Source organism: Oratosquilla oratoria, chromosome 18 (assembly GCF_046742065.1).
Source record: "Oratosquilla oratoria isolate Oo_2021 chromosome 18, ASM4674206v1, whole genome shotgun sequence".
Lineage (NCBI taxonomy): Eukaryota > Metazoa > Arthropoda > Malacostraca > Stomatopoda > Squillidae > Oratosquilla > Oratosquilla oratoria.
Genome location: NC_134794.1, coordinates 16,476,436 through 16,490,126, shown reverse-complemented (window position 1 = coordinate 16,490,126; position 13,691 = coordinate 16,476,436). Strand labels below are relative to the sequence as shown.

Genomic DNA, 13,691 nt, shown 5'->3' with positions numbered 1-13,691 from the left:
CATTAGTATTCAGCGAGCTGGCATTCCAACTCTGATGGGCAAGGAGTTGTGTGAATAAGGTAACAGCATTACCCATAGATTGGTCCATATATTAGCTGTAAGATCTCATCAGAGAGGGTAATAGCTGTTGATTTTGAGTCCAACACATGTTCCCAAGACTGTGGTGGTGAATCATGACTCCAACACACGATGCAAGACAGTGGTGAATCACACTAATTCTCACACTTTTACTCAAGATTAATTGAGATAATACAAGAAAGAGATGGCTGGGCAGTTTGTGTATTTTTGGATTTGCAGAAGGCATTCGACAAAGTACCACATAAAAAAATTAATAGGAAAAATTGAAATAATTGGAGGAATACAAGGTAAACTGCAGGAATGGATGAATGATTTTTTAACTGGGAGAAAAATGAGAGTGGTACTTAGAGACAAATATTCAAACTGGGAAGATGTGAAAAGTGGCATCCCACAAGGCTCTGTACTGGCTCCTTTAATGTTTGCCATATATATAAATTATATGGATGAGGGAGTAAACCGTTAAATGAACTTCTTTGCTGATGATGCCAAATTACTCAAGAGAAGAACTGAAGAAGATTGCATATCGCTACAAGAAGACCTAGACAAGGTGTGGGAATGGAGTCAGAGGAGTGAGATGAATTTCAACAAACATTGGAAAATGTGGCATAATTAAATTTGGAAAAAGTAAAAGTAGAATATAGGGGGTCACCGCAATTCGACAGGGATGGGGCGGTCTATCATCGGTTGAACCTGGGTTTTGTCGAATCATGATGCAGTTTTTACCATAGGAATACATTGTAATTAGGGGGGATAGGGACCGACCTCCAGCCCAGACCCCCCCAAAATATCACTATGACCTCTAAAAAACACTAACTTAGACTAATTGACTAATTCAGTAATATTAAAGGCTTCATTTATATCTAATGTTGTTTATTAAACACATTAAGCTGCTGTACAGTACATTTTTGGTGGTGGATGTTGTTGCCTGCAAGTTCTCCCACAGTGACAAGGCACGCTCCTGCACGAGCCCCATGCTGATCGGCATCTTGCGTTGTGTCCTGTCCTCTATCCACTTGATCAACATGGCCTCCATCATGTCGAGACGGGAGTCCATTGAGCCACGGAGAACAAGGGAAGTTGTGGAAGATGTTGATGCAGCGACTTGGCGGTACTTGTCCCTGTTCTTCCAAATCGTTGATACTGTTGATCTCAGGACACCCATTTCCGCTGCAATGGCAGAATTAGCCATACCTGCCTCACACTTTCTTATAAGCTCAAGCTTATCTTTGAAAGGCAGGAAAGTGTGTTTCTTAGGGGTGGGGCCGGAGATGGATTTGCGCGGCATGGTGGAGGTGGAACAGTGGAGTGTGGCTTGCCTTGATGATGGCTGGGGCGAGAGTGAGAGAGAGTGGCTCATCGGGAGTGGCGGCAAATTCAACCGAGTGCTTGGCGCGCGAGATTTGAATGTCGAATTGTCGAGTCTGGCTGTCGAACCTTGAGGGTTGGGTATAAATTAGCTACTGTCGAATTTGTGATAATTCGAATTGCGAATGGTCAAATTGCAGTGACCCCCTGTATCAGGACAGTACAAAGTTGGAAACAAAGAAGTCAAAGTCGATTCAGAAAGGGACCTGGGAGTAATCATCTCAAGTGACTTGACACCTGATAAACATGTCAATAAATTATTTGGAGAAACTTATAACTTATTGAGGTCAATGAAAATGGCCTTCGACTACATAGATGAGGAGATGGTTAAAAAAATAGTTGTTACACTGATAAGACCTAAACTAGAATATGCAGCAACACTATGGGCACCTAGCACAAAGAAGAACATAAGTTAGAAAGAATACAAAGAGCAGCGACAAAGATGGCACCTACTCTGACATACAAACAAAGATTGGAAAAATTACATCTGTCATCACTGGACCAGAGAAGAGAAAGAGGTGATTTGTTGACCATTTTCAGAATTATGAAAGGGATGGAAATTCTCGCCAGAGACAACTTATTAAAGTGGGACAGAAGAGAAACAAGAGGACATGAAAAGAAACTAAAGAAAGATAGCTACAGAGGAGACCTGAAAAAGAATAGCTTCCCACATAGCGTGATTGATATCTGGAACAAACTAAAAGGAGAAACAGTGAGTGCCAAAGTTATAAATGATTTTAAGAATAAACTGGATGCGGAGAGATACAAAAACGGGTCACTATGAGCATAGCTCTTGTCCCGTAAAATATAACTAGGTAAATACAACTAGGTAAAGAGCCAGACATTATCAGCTCATTGAACTATATTAGCCCCATAGGAAAAAGTGGCCATGTAACAATTGAATTTCAGTTGGAGAATGAGGAAATAGTGCCAAGGAATGAATCACACAAGCAATAGAGGCTCAATTCTAGAAAAGCAAATTACTTAGGGTTGACAAAATTGTTTGAAGAAACAAACTGAGAGTAATTCATAAATACCACAAGAATAATGAGGAAATGGGAAATCTTTCTTGACACTACTGGGGAGTGGACAAACATGTGCTAAAGACTAATGTAAGGAATAAACAGAAACAGTGTGAGATTGCAAAAAAGACCAGGGATCTGGATTGGAGAAAATGAAGGAAGAGAAGAAACAAAACAAAAGAAGCTTATAATCAATCTAGGAACAACTATACAAAAATTTGCAGGGAGGAAGAAAGCAATTTTCAAAGAAGTGTAGTAGATGAATGCAGTGATGAATCAAAAGTGTTTTACAGGTTTATAAATACAGATTGACCTCTCATTAACGGACTAAAAGGGGGGTAATGGTGTCCGTTGATTTGGAGTGATTTTTGGGTAGCATAGTGATTGCACAGCACTAAACAACAGCACAAAAACACCGAAAACACAGCAAAAACACCACAAACACGGCTAATTAACGTCCGTTAATGAGAGGTCAATCTGTAGTAAATTGAAGTCATCACCAAGTTGATAGTGGGTGGTGAGGTCTTTGAAGAAGCTTCAGGACCTGACAGGATCTCAACCTCTTCAGTATGAAAAAAATTCTTGTGCACAGCATTGGCTGCCATATGTACAATGCAACACACTACTCACATTATTAAGTATAAAGTCACTGGTGTATTGATTGTTCTCTTTTACTCTGAGTAATAATAAACACACAAATTGTGATCAAACCAGTTCACAAAATCTGGGGGTAAATCATGTAAAACTACAAAAATATATAATCAAGACATCAATGCCAGCATCCTCTTGCACCCACTCGTGTCTCATGATGCCTACATAGGCGTCATCATACCAAAGTGGTTAAAGAATAAGGGAATAACTAGCAGCCAAGATATATATTCTTATTGTGTGTTCATTAGAACCAGGAATGGTGCCTCAGGATTAGAAAAGGGCTAATGTGGTACCCATTCACATATGTAATAAGGAGGCACCACTAAACTAAAGCCCAGTATCATCGACGAGCACTATGGGGAAATTATGTGAAAGTATTGTGAAAGATTGAGAGGTCAAATATCTTGAAGAAATGAACACTTGACAGTCAGTTTGGCTTTAGATCTGGAAAGTCGTGTATTCCAAACCTTTTCCAAAGCTTTTACGTGAGAGTGATTGATGTGCTGCAAGAGAGAGAGAGAGAGGGGTGGGTGGACTGTGTGTACCTTGATCTAGAAAATGCTTTTGATTAACCACTTCACTATGAGTCAAATTCTCGTGTGCAGCATCGGCTGCCATACGTATGTTGCATCACACTACTCACATTATAAAATATAAAGTCACTGCAGTATTACTTGTTCTCTTTTACTCTGAGTAATAATAAACACAGAAAATATGATCAAACCAGTTCACAGAATCCAGGGGTAACTCATGTACAACTACAAAAAAAGTATACATAATCAAGATGCCGATGCACTCATCCTTGTGTACCCATTTGTGCTCATGATGCCTATGTAGGCATCATCATAGTGAAGTGGTTAAGTGCCTCAGCTATCTTATGTGGAAATTAGAGTGTATTTGAGGTATAAGAGGTAAATTACTCAAATGGATGAAGGGTTTTTTAAAGAGAAGGTACAGTACATGAGGAAAATAGTAAAGGATAAAATGTCAGGGTGGAGGACAGTGACCACTGGAGTTCCACAAGATTCATTGCTAGCACCCACAATGTTTCTTGTCTATCTAGATGACATGATGTTAGGTACAGTAAGCAATGACAAAATGTTTGCAGATGCAAACATTATGACCAGAGGGAAGAATGAGGACTATAGATTGTTGTAAAAAGATTTAGACACCATATTCACATGGAAACAAGAATGGAAAATGAATATCAATGCAAAAGAAAAAAAAATTTAAGTATTAGAAATTACCAGTAGCTGTAAAAGACCATCTTTGAACTATTGAGAACCAAATCCATTCAAAAGCAAAAGAGAAGAATGATTTGGGAATGTAGGTAGAAGATAACAAGTCACCTGACCGACATATCAAGAGGATTGTGGGAGAGGAACAGTGGCGTAGCTAGTGCTTTTGCTGCCCGGGGCTACCCTCATCTTTGCCGCCCCCTCTCACAAGGAATTCAATATTACAAATGCACATTAACTTCTTAAAGGATAAATACAGACGCTCCTCTACTTACGTTCAATCGTTTTATGTTTGAACTGACAGTAGAAAAAATTGTAAAAAAAAAAAAAAAAAAAAAAATAGTGAATTTTTTAGTTTAGCGCGCTCTCCGTAGTTCAAACGATACTTACGCATGATGCTGCGTCCATTGTTTACATGGCACAAATGACAGACTGAACGTTTTATAAGATATGGTAATAGAATTTATGGATGTATAGTACAGTAACAACTTACGTTCATTTTCACGTTACGTTCGGCCGTTCGGAACCTAACTAAAACGTATGTTGAGGAGCGTCTATATGTGTGTGTGTGTCTTTGCACACACTATTTCTTCTTTCAAATTGTTCCAGACGTCTATTGTTCTGTGTGGGAAACAGCTTCTACTGTCTACATTATAATATTCGATTGATACTAAACGTAGTTTAGCCAAAAAAAATTTCAGTAGCCTATACATATTAACTCGTAACAGTAGCCTAGTCCAATTTCTGTGCAGAGCATGTTCATTTTCACCCATGTATACCCGTCCAATCGGATCGATGTTAACACGCTTGCAAACTGTCACGCTTTATGCTTAATAACATAGAAAAAACTGACATCTATGAGAGACTGATTAACGTAATTTTATATCAATCATACAAGGACCAAAAATGCTGCCCCTCAAAAAGTGCCGCCCCTACCGCCCCCCCCTTAGCTACGCCACTGGAGAGGAATATGGACTACTTCAGAAAATGAAAGTGTCTTTTCACCCTATGGATTAAGATAAGATGTGATGGAAAAAAAAAAAAAAAAATCTGTTCAAGATTGAATTATGTCATTAGCATGGTTCCCAACACAGGATTAAGGATGTAAGCTAGGTTGAAAGAATACAAAACACAGCAACTATACTGTTACATGGTCTAGCAGGTAAACCTTATAAGGAGAGACCAAAAGCACTGCATCTGCCAATGTTGGAAGTTTGATGCTAAAGATGTGCTGTGGTTACAGTATTCAGGTTATTAAAGGGGATAGACTACATTGACAAAGGAGAGCTTGTGCTTAAGGATGGAATGCCGTTAAAAGGTCATGGGAACAAACTGAGGACTAAATGTCAGAAAGAATTGAAGAAATATATTTTTCTATGCAGAATCACAGATACATTTGCTGTGCATTATACTTGAATTTGAAGTGATTTCTGTGTCATTGACACTAATATGTCCTGAAGGAACCTCAGGTTCTTTTCCATCAATTCTTTGTACTGATGCAAGGCTCATTGTCCTGATGGTTCAGCACCCTCAGGGTTCTCTTGGAAGTCGCACAAGGCCACTCAGACTTCTTATTTTGAAGTTGCGGGTCACTGCTTCCTGTGTCCCTGGTTTTTTTTTTTTTTTTTTTTCTCTCTCTCTCTCTCTCTCTCTCTCTCTCTCTCTCTCTCTCTCTCTCTCTCTCTCTCTCTCTCTCTCTCACTGCAAACTACACAGTGCTACACCCATGCAGCTATTTGTTTATTGTCTTTTCCATCATGGCCCTTATAGATGTAATTTGCTCTGATATCTTTTTCCTTGGTCCTATTGTCACATGAGAGATGTGAATGTAAAGTACTGCCTCACAAAGACTACACAGGATATAGCAGAAATGCTTACACACAGCCATTTGGTGTGAATGGCCAGCTCACACTGAGGCAACTAAACATAGTAAGTTGCCTAAGGGCACTTTCTTGAGACCACCATTCATATGACAATGAAATTGGTGGATTTGAGCCATGTTTTTAGATGGTTTGTTTCATGCCAAAAGTGAAGCCGCACCATGTTTCACATCATTACTTTGGGTGCTGACTGTAGTCTTTTTGAGTATGCATCTGAGAAAAGATTCAGGACCTGATGGGATTTCAAACTGGATACTCAAAGAATGTAGGAAACAACTGACAGATAGGATTCATATTCATATTGTGTGTTCAGTAAAAAAAAGGAATAGTGCTACAGGATTGGAAAAGAGCCAATGTGGTACCAATTCATAAAGATGGAAGTAAACACCACAGTATCAGTAAAATTGTGTGTGAAAGATAGTGTATTGATGAACATAAATGTGGCTTTCCACTACATGAACAAGATCATTTAATATGCAGTAGTGGTGTTGTCTTCACAAAAGGTGAATGATATGAATAAAAATGAGAGAATACAGAGAACAGCAGCCAAACTGTTTTCTAGCATTGCAGATAAGATGTATGAAAAGAGACTTAAACTAATGGAGGAGAAAAGAATAAGAGGAAACTTAGTAGTACTGAGGACATTAAAAGGAGTAGCTGAAAGTGACAAAATGAGAACTCATTATCTGAAACAAGAAAGAGGTCTTGGGAACAAGTGAAAACATGCACTCATTTGTATGATGTCAAGAAATACAGCTTTTCATATAAAGTCATCGACTTGTAGAATATCTTAGAAGTTAATATATGCCTTTGTTTTTTGGCTACCTCCCTCATAAAGAGGAAAAAGCCTTTGGTATATGTATGTATACAATTAAGGTAAGTACAATCAAGATAATGTTTATACAACACCACTTAATTTAGGTGTGTTTGATAAATGATGGTACTACAAGATGAATGTTAGAGAAAATTGTGTCTGCTGTCAGTCTTTATAATCCATGAACACGTGCATGTCCATCTGTAGGTGCAGCCTTAAGGGGTTGATAATCTGTGGACTGGGCCCAAGATCTGTATCAACTTTAGTTTTATTTTCACAATTTTTTACCATAAAGAAAACTGACAACTGGCAATTGGTCCTCTCTTCATACTTATATAAACTGGAAACATGGAAAGTTTGAATTCTAGGCTTTACAGAAATTGGTTTAATCCCACAATTCTAAGTTCCTTGAATTCAAGGTTGACTTCAGAGTGAGGTCAGTACCACACATATAGCTGGAATTGGTCAACTAATGAAGGAGAGTAATAAACTTAAGAAAGAAAATAGCAAAATCTTAATTACAGTGACACTGGTTATGATACTATCACTTGACAAAAGTGCATTTTATTGTCATGCTGTTGTACCACATGTTAAATGAGAGTGCTCATTATACTAGTAATTAATTCATTATGGTGTATTATGATTAAATTGTTTCATTAGAAAAAAATGTTGTCTACTTAGTTACTAGAGAAGGGGTTAGCCTACCATCAACTGTCACCCATGTTAACAACAAAAGTGTACTACATGATATAAGATTTACATTTTATACCTGGAGTATAATACTATACTCCTAGATTTTGGATGATTTTTTAAGGCTGAAAGGTCTATAATCTTCTTACCATTCACTCACAGGTTGGCGAGAAGAAAGCATCTGTTCCTTCATCCTCTCCAGTACCTGTACCACAACAAGAGCCTCATGATACTACACCAGTTGCTACTTCAACAATTTTAGATCTACAAGCAATAAAGAAGGTAAACATTGAGGTAACCACAAAGCCCATTAATGCATTTACTCAGGATACAGAGTTCTGTTGTTTATGAAACAAGTAATTCTTATTTTCAGTATTCCTGTATAGGCTAATTGACTAAGTTTTAGGTCATCATTATTTTAGGGATTTCCCCACAGACCAAGTCACTCAGCATTCTTTTATGATTAGAAACTAATTGCCGATTAAAAAATAATGCTGACCATTTTTAGATTTATGGTCCCTCTGTTCTATTTCCCTTCTATCTACTTTACTATCTCTATAACTTTACCTCTTCTGTGATTCACCATTGTCTTAGATCACATGTTGGTCTTGTGATTGACAGCTATTACCCTACCAGACAAGAGCTCAGAGCTCATTTACAACCTGATCTATGTGTAAAGCCCTGAACTTACGCTTTGACTCATCCACCATCTTTATAAGGAAGGAAAGACCTTTAGGTATATTATGTACTGTATTTGCTGGTGTAGAAGATTCTCTCTCTCTCTCTCTCTCTCTCTCTCTCTCTCTCTCTCTCTCTCTCTCTCTCTCTCTCTCTCTCTCTCTCTCAATATATAAATATATCAAAATATTACCATGTGTCTAATGTGGCATGGATAAGAGACTGAGTGCTGTAGGCTAGGCAACTGATGAGCATTATGGCTAAGTTTGTTAGGTACAAAACTTTGCTTGTAATAAAACATTAAAAACAAGTAAAATTATTACAGAAAATTGTATAACTAATGATAAGATATTGAAAACAAGCAGAATTATCTCAGTTTATTGTCACAAACTTAGGGAAATTTTAAACTCACATCATCTACATCAACAACACTCTAATATCACACACAAACACAATGAAAATTCTTGGTGTAACATACGATACATCCGTGTCTTTCAAACAACACATCACAAACATAAAAAACAAATGCACACCTAGACTTAAGGCACTGAAGTCAATCACTGGAACAACATTTGGACAAAACAAAGAAACTAATACAACAATATGCAAACAATGCATACACTCAGTGATGAATTATGCGAGTCCTGCATGGGCTCCTAATCTCAGTGAGACACACCACAACACCCTTCAAATCATACAAAACAAAGCCCTAAAAACAATTACAGGCTGCACAAATACAACACCTACAGACCATTTACACCATGAAACAAAAGTCCTCAAAGTCAAGGACCACCTCGACATGAGAGGCACACAAACACTTGCCGCAGCCACCATAAACACACCACACCCGCTACACTACATAGCAGAACACCCACACACACCAAGAAACATTAAAACAACACCCAAAGACCTGTATCACACACAGATACTCTCTTCTCTTCCTCCACAACCACCAAATACCAGCCTCCGGAAACATATTCATAATCATATCACTCACCGCTCCATTAACACACTGAAAGACAACACATTGCTGCATGCCAGACCCCCAGATATCCACCCTTCTGAATCCTCTCTTCCACGAAAGGACAGAGTCCACCTGGCCAGACTGCGGTGCGGCCACCACCCAGCACTTCTAGGCTACCAGAAGAGGCTGGATGACCGCATTGTGAACAACTGCCCAGGATGTAACACTTCACCCCATACCATACAACACATAATGGAAGACTGCATTATACTCAATCATGCACGCAAACAACACAACATACACTCTATAAAGGATTTGTGGGAAAACCCAGTTTCAGCTGTGGCATTCCTTGGGGAGATGGGACTGCTCGGACAGACAGTCTAGCGAACGACAACAACAACAACATACATACATAACTGACACCTGATATATGTCTTACATTATGTAATGACTGTGTTACCTTTAAGAAACATTTATTCATTATCTAGATTAGAAATGCTCTTAGAAATTTGAAAGAAATTCAAAATTTTCATCCTGTCTGCCATTTGCAATGAACAGATGATAAAAACCATAGTACTGCAATGGTGTACCTTCACTGGATGTGCTACCCTGGTAGCCTGTCATGGTATACTGTTACAGTATTACATTACATGCACAGAATCATATGTTTTCCGTACAAAACCACTTTCAGTAAATGAATGGTGCAACATACTAATATTTTTCTATAAAATATTCTTGTAAAATAGGGGTGAGTCTTATCCACTGGTAAATACAGTATATGTATGACCAACTTGACCTGTATTTTGCCTCTATTGTATTGCTAGTGATATGCTTTGCTTTATTTATTTATTTGTTTTATTATTATTATTATTATTATTATTATTTTCAAGCTTTCATGGATTTAGAAAAAATGTGATTTTTTTTATATATTATGTTCCAGAGTGTTCCATCATCGACCAAGCCAATAGCAACTAATCCCCTTACAAACGATGAGACTCTAAGCAAATTGGCAATGGAGACGGAGAGATTCAGCAAGATGGTTGAAGGACTGGACCGTAAATCTCTCAATGGTCCAACAAATTTAGAACTCAAATGGAAAGAAGTCACTGATGCATTGGTAAGAATATTTGCCATTCTATTTTAGGTCATTAATGGGGGGTGGATGGGAGTGGAATGGTTGAGGGTGGGTGCATGCCTTGGCTGGCTACCTCCCGTATAAAGAGAGGAAGAGGTCCTTGGTATATAGACAGATAAATTAGTAGTACAGTAAACCCCCGATATAATGGACGATATGGGGACAGGGGTCTGTTGTTATGTCCGAAGATCTGTTATAATTGATGATTCATTATATCTGATGGAAATACCGGACAGAGTCCATTATATCCCGAAGTTCATTCAGTATTAGAAATTAGTAGTAAACCCTTGATATAATGGACGAAATAGGGATGGGTCTGTCGTTATATCTGAAGATCTGTGATAACCAAGGATCCCTCGCTATAAAAGATGAAAATCCGTTATAGCGAGGGTTTGTCTGGTCAGATTTTTTGTCCATTATATCCGATATCTGGTATATTGAGATCCGTTATATTGAGGGTTTACAGTAATGTTAGACAGCACTACAGTCTTTTCCCATGTTGAGGGACTAATACATATGGTGATCCTGCAAGAGGATCCAGTTTAGGATGCATCTTTGTGCAGTTCAGTGAAGGTTGTTGTACAACTAAGAATTGTATATTTAATTTTTTTGTCAGAAGTTAATGTGTTGGTTTGAATTTTTCAGGATCGTGAATGTGCTCAGTATAAAGTATCTGTTGCCAGATGCTATCCACTGAAGAATAGGTATGCTGATATTTTGCCTTTTGACCACACCCGAGTGCAACTTTCATCAGAAAGAGACGACTATATTAATGCATCTCATGTAGCTGTGAGTGGATACAATTGCATTTTAGTATTTTTTTCCTGTTGTAGATATAAGATATTTTGTATTCATTAGTGATCATGGAAGATAGATATTGTTGTAAAGCAATGAGTTAATTTATGCTTTTATGCATGAAAAATAGAAGTGGATGGAGTAAGCTGGAGAGGAAGACATAAGAACATAAGAACATAAGAAATAAAGGAGACTGCAAAAGACCATAAGGCCTACACTAGGCAGCTCCGTATCCATCACCACCTGTCGTCCCCATCCATGAAGTTGTCTAATCGTTTTTTAAAACAACTGATAGTTTCAGCGCTTACTACGTGGTTACTAAGTTTATTCCATTCATCGACCACCCTATTTGTAAACCAATTCTTGCCTATTTCCTTCTTAAATCTAAATTTGTCCAGTTTATACCCATTACTGCGAGTCCTGCCCTGTTGTTTTAGTCCTGCCCTGTTGTTTTAAGTCCTGCCCTGTTGTTTTAACTGAGATGGATAGATAGAGAGAGGAGCCTTTGAATACATATGGAATGTCAGTCACGCTGGAAAGAATCAGTGCAAGAAATAAGAGTGAATGAATGTTGGAATGACATAGCCTGAAGGGATGTTCTTATCTTAGATTAATCAAGAGTGGATCAGGAATAGGAGTTGCCATGAGATGAAGAGGTGGTGGTAAACCAGCTTTGGCTTTCAGTCTCTGCTGTGAAATATGGTTATCTTAATTAAGACATTATTACAGATGAAGAAAGTGAGTGAAAGTTTCCCACTGATCTGCACCCAAGCTCCACTACCCTCAACTTTTGGAGACTTTTGGAGTTTGATATGGGAGCAACAGGCAGAGCTAGTAGTTTGCCTGAATACTGAGGCTGAGGTATGTCTGTTATATTACAAATGCACATGTTGATATTATAGCATGTGTGAATTTTTTTTTTTTTTTTTTTTTTTTTTCTTTCTTTCTTTCTTTCTTTCTTTCTTTCTTTCTCTTTTCCACTGGTTCCATTGAACTTTTTCTTGCATTCATCACCAAACACCATACTTAAGTCACCACATTTCACAATTATTACTGCATGCTTTCCTTTCATTATTTCCACTGACATTATTTTATATATCCATAACTTAAAATACAGTTACCTGCAGCTTGCAAAACAAGGTGGCTAAGCATGAGAGAGGAAAATCATCATCCTGTTCACTCTTATCACACTCTTCCAGTTTGCTTCACACCATGTGAACATTGCACTTTGTCACTTTATCCCTCTCATGGAGGTTGTCACCATAGTCTAGTCTCCTCCAACTTCATCACTCTTAACACTTTTTTCACATCCTGACCACAAAGAACTTTGAAATAAATTTTCTAATTATGAAATAGCATTTGGATACATGTAATTTCCTTAGTAATATATCTTATCTATATACTAAGAGCGTTTTACCTCTTATAAGGTAGGTAGCCAAGTCAAAGCCACATACTTCCACCCATCCCACTCCTCTCCACCACCCTTTCCTCCCTCTCATCTTAGCTTCTCATGGATGACGGGTCATCCCTGTATCCCACCCACTGCCCTGGGTCAGAAGCAATGCAGCAAGACACAGTACATCCACAGCAAAGCCACTTTATTTGTTCAGTGACCCCCCTCTCCATCCCCTCATGCAGAAAAAGAGAAGAGGGGGAGAAATCTCCTTAGGCTTTATCAAAATATCATTCACACATTAGCACTACCCCCCCCCCATATTTCCTGCCCCTCCCTTCCTTGCATAATAGTATCATCTATACATGACCACTCTCCACTCATCCCTATCTTCTGCCTTCTCCCTTCCTTGCACAACAAGCATTCCCCTCGTGCTCAACACCCTCGTCATCTCATCCATCTATCCATCTCACCCTTGATCATTTTCCCATAGTAATAACTCATAGAAAGATGGTTTAGCAAATGTAGCATATGATTTTTTTGTTTGAATAAAAAAAAAATCTCATGACATGCATTACCCTGTGATTACATTTGTGAGGACTGCAGCATTTAGTTTAGCACTATTTTATTGAATTTTACCATTTCAGCTGAAAGGGCAGCTTTATTGGCCAAATCAGCGTGGGGCCAGTTTGACTTTTGGGGCACTTAGCATTTCCCTCCAGAGTTACAAGGATGGAAGCAGCTGGTGTCAACGAGTCTTACAGCTTACCAATCATAATACAAAGCTCACAAGGGTTGTGATTCACATGCAGTTTTTAGCTTGGCCTCCCAGGTATGTATTTTGCTGTTAGATCTTAGGTATGCTTTTGATCATCATGCTGGTTTCATATTTAAAAAAAAAAAAAAAAAAAAAAAATATTACCAGTTTCACTGCCTGGAAACCCATCAGAACAGATAATAGTACAATAAACCTTCGATATAACAGACG

General features: G+C 38.3%; 1 protein-coding gene across 5 annotated transcripts in view; it reads left to right on the top strand.

Moving 5' to 3' along the window:
- mop (tyrosine-protein phosphatase non-receptor type protein myopic) overlaps positions 1-13,691 on the top strand; it is a 71,632-nt gene that overhangs the window by 46,616 nt on the left and 11,325 nt on the right. For 4 of the 5 annotated variants that reach the window (XM_076201629.1, XM_076201630.1, XM_076201627.1 and 1 more), the window contains 5 exons: positions 7,901-8,032; positions 10,321-10,497; positions 11,161-11,304; positions 12,040-12,171; positions 13,351-13,535. In XM_076201629.1, the coding sequence (XP_076057744.1) occupies positions 7,901-8,032; positions 10,321-10,497; positions 11,161-11,304; positions 12,040-12,171; positions 13,351-13,535 (770 nt within the window). The remainder of the gene's footprint in view (positions 1-7,900; positions 8,033-10,320; positions 10,498-11,160; positions 11,305-12,039; positions 12,172-13,350; positions 13,536-13,691) is intronic. The other variant, XM_076201628.1, reaches the window with a different exon arrangement.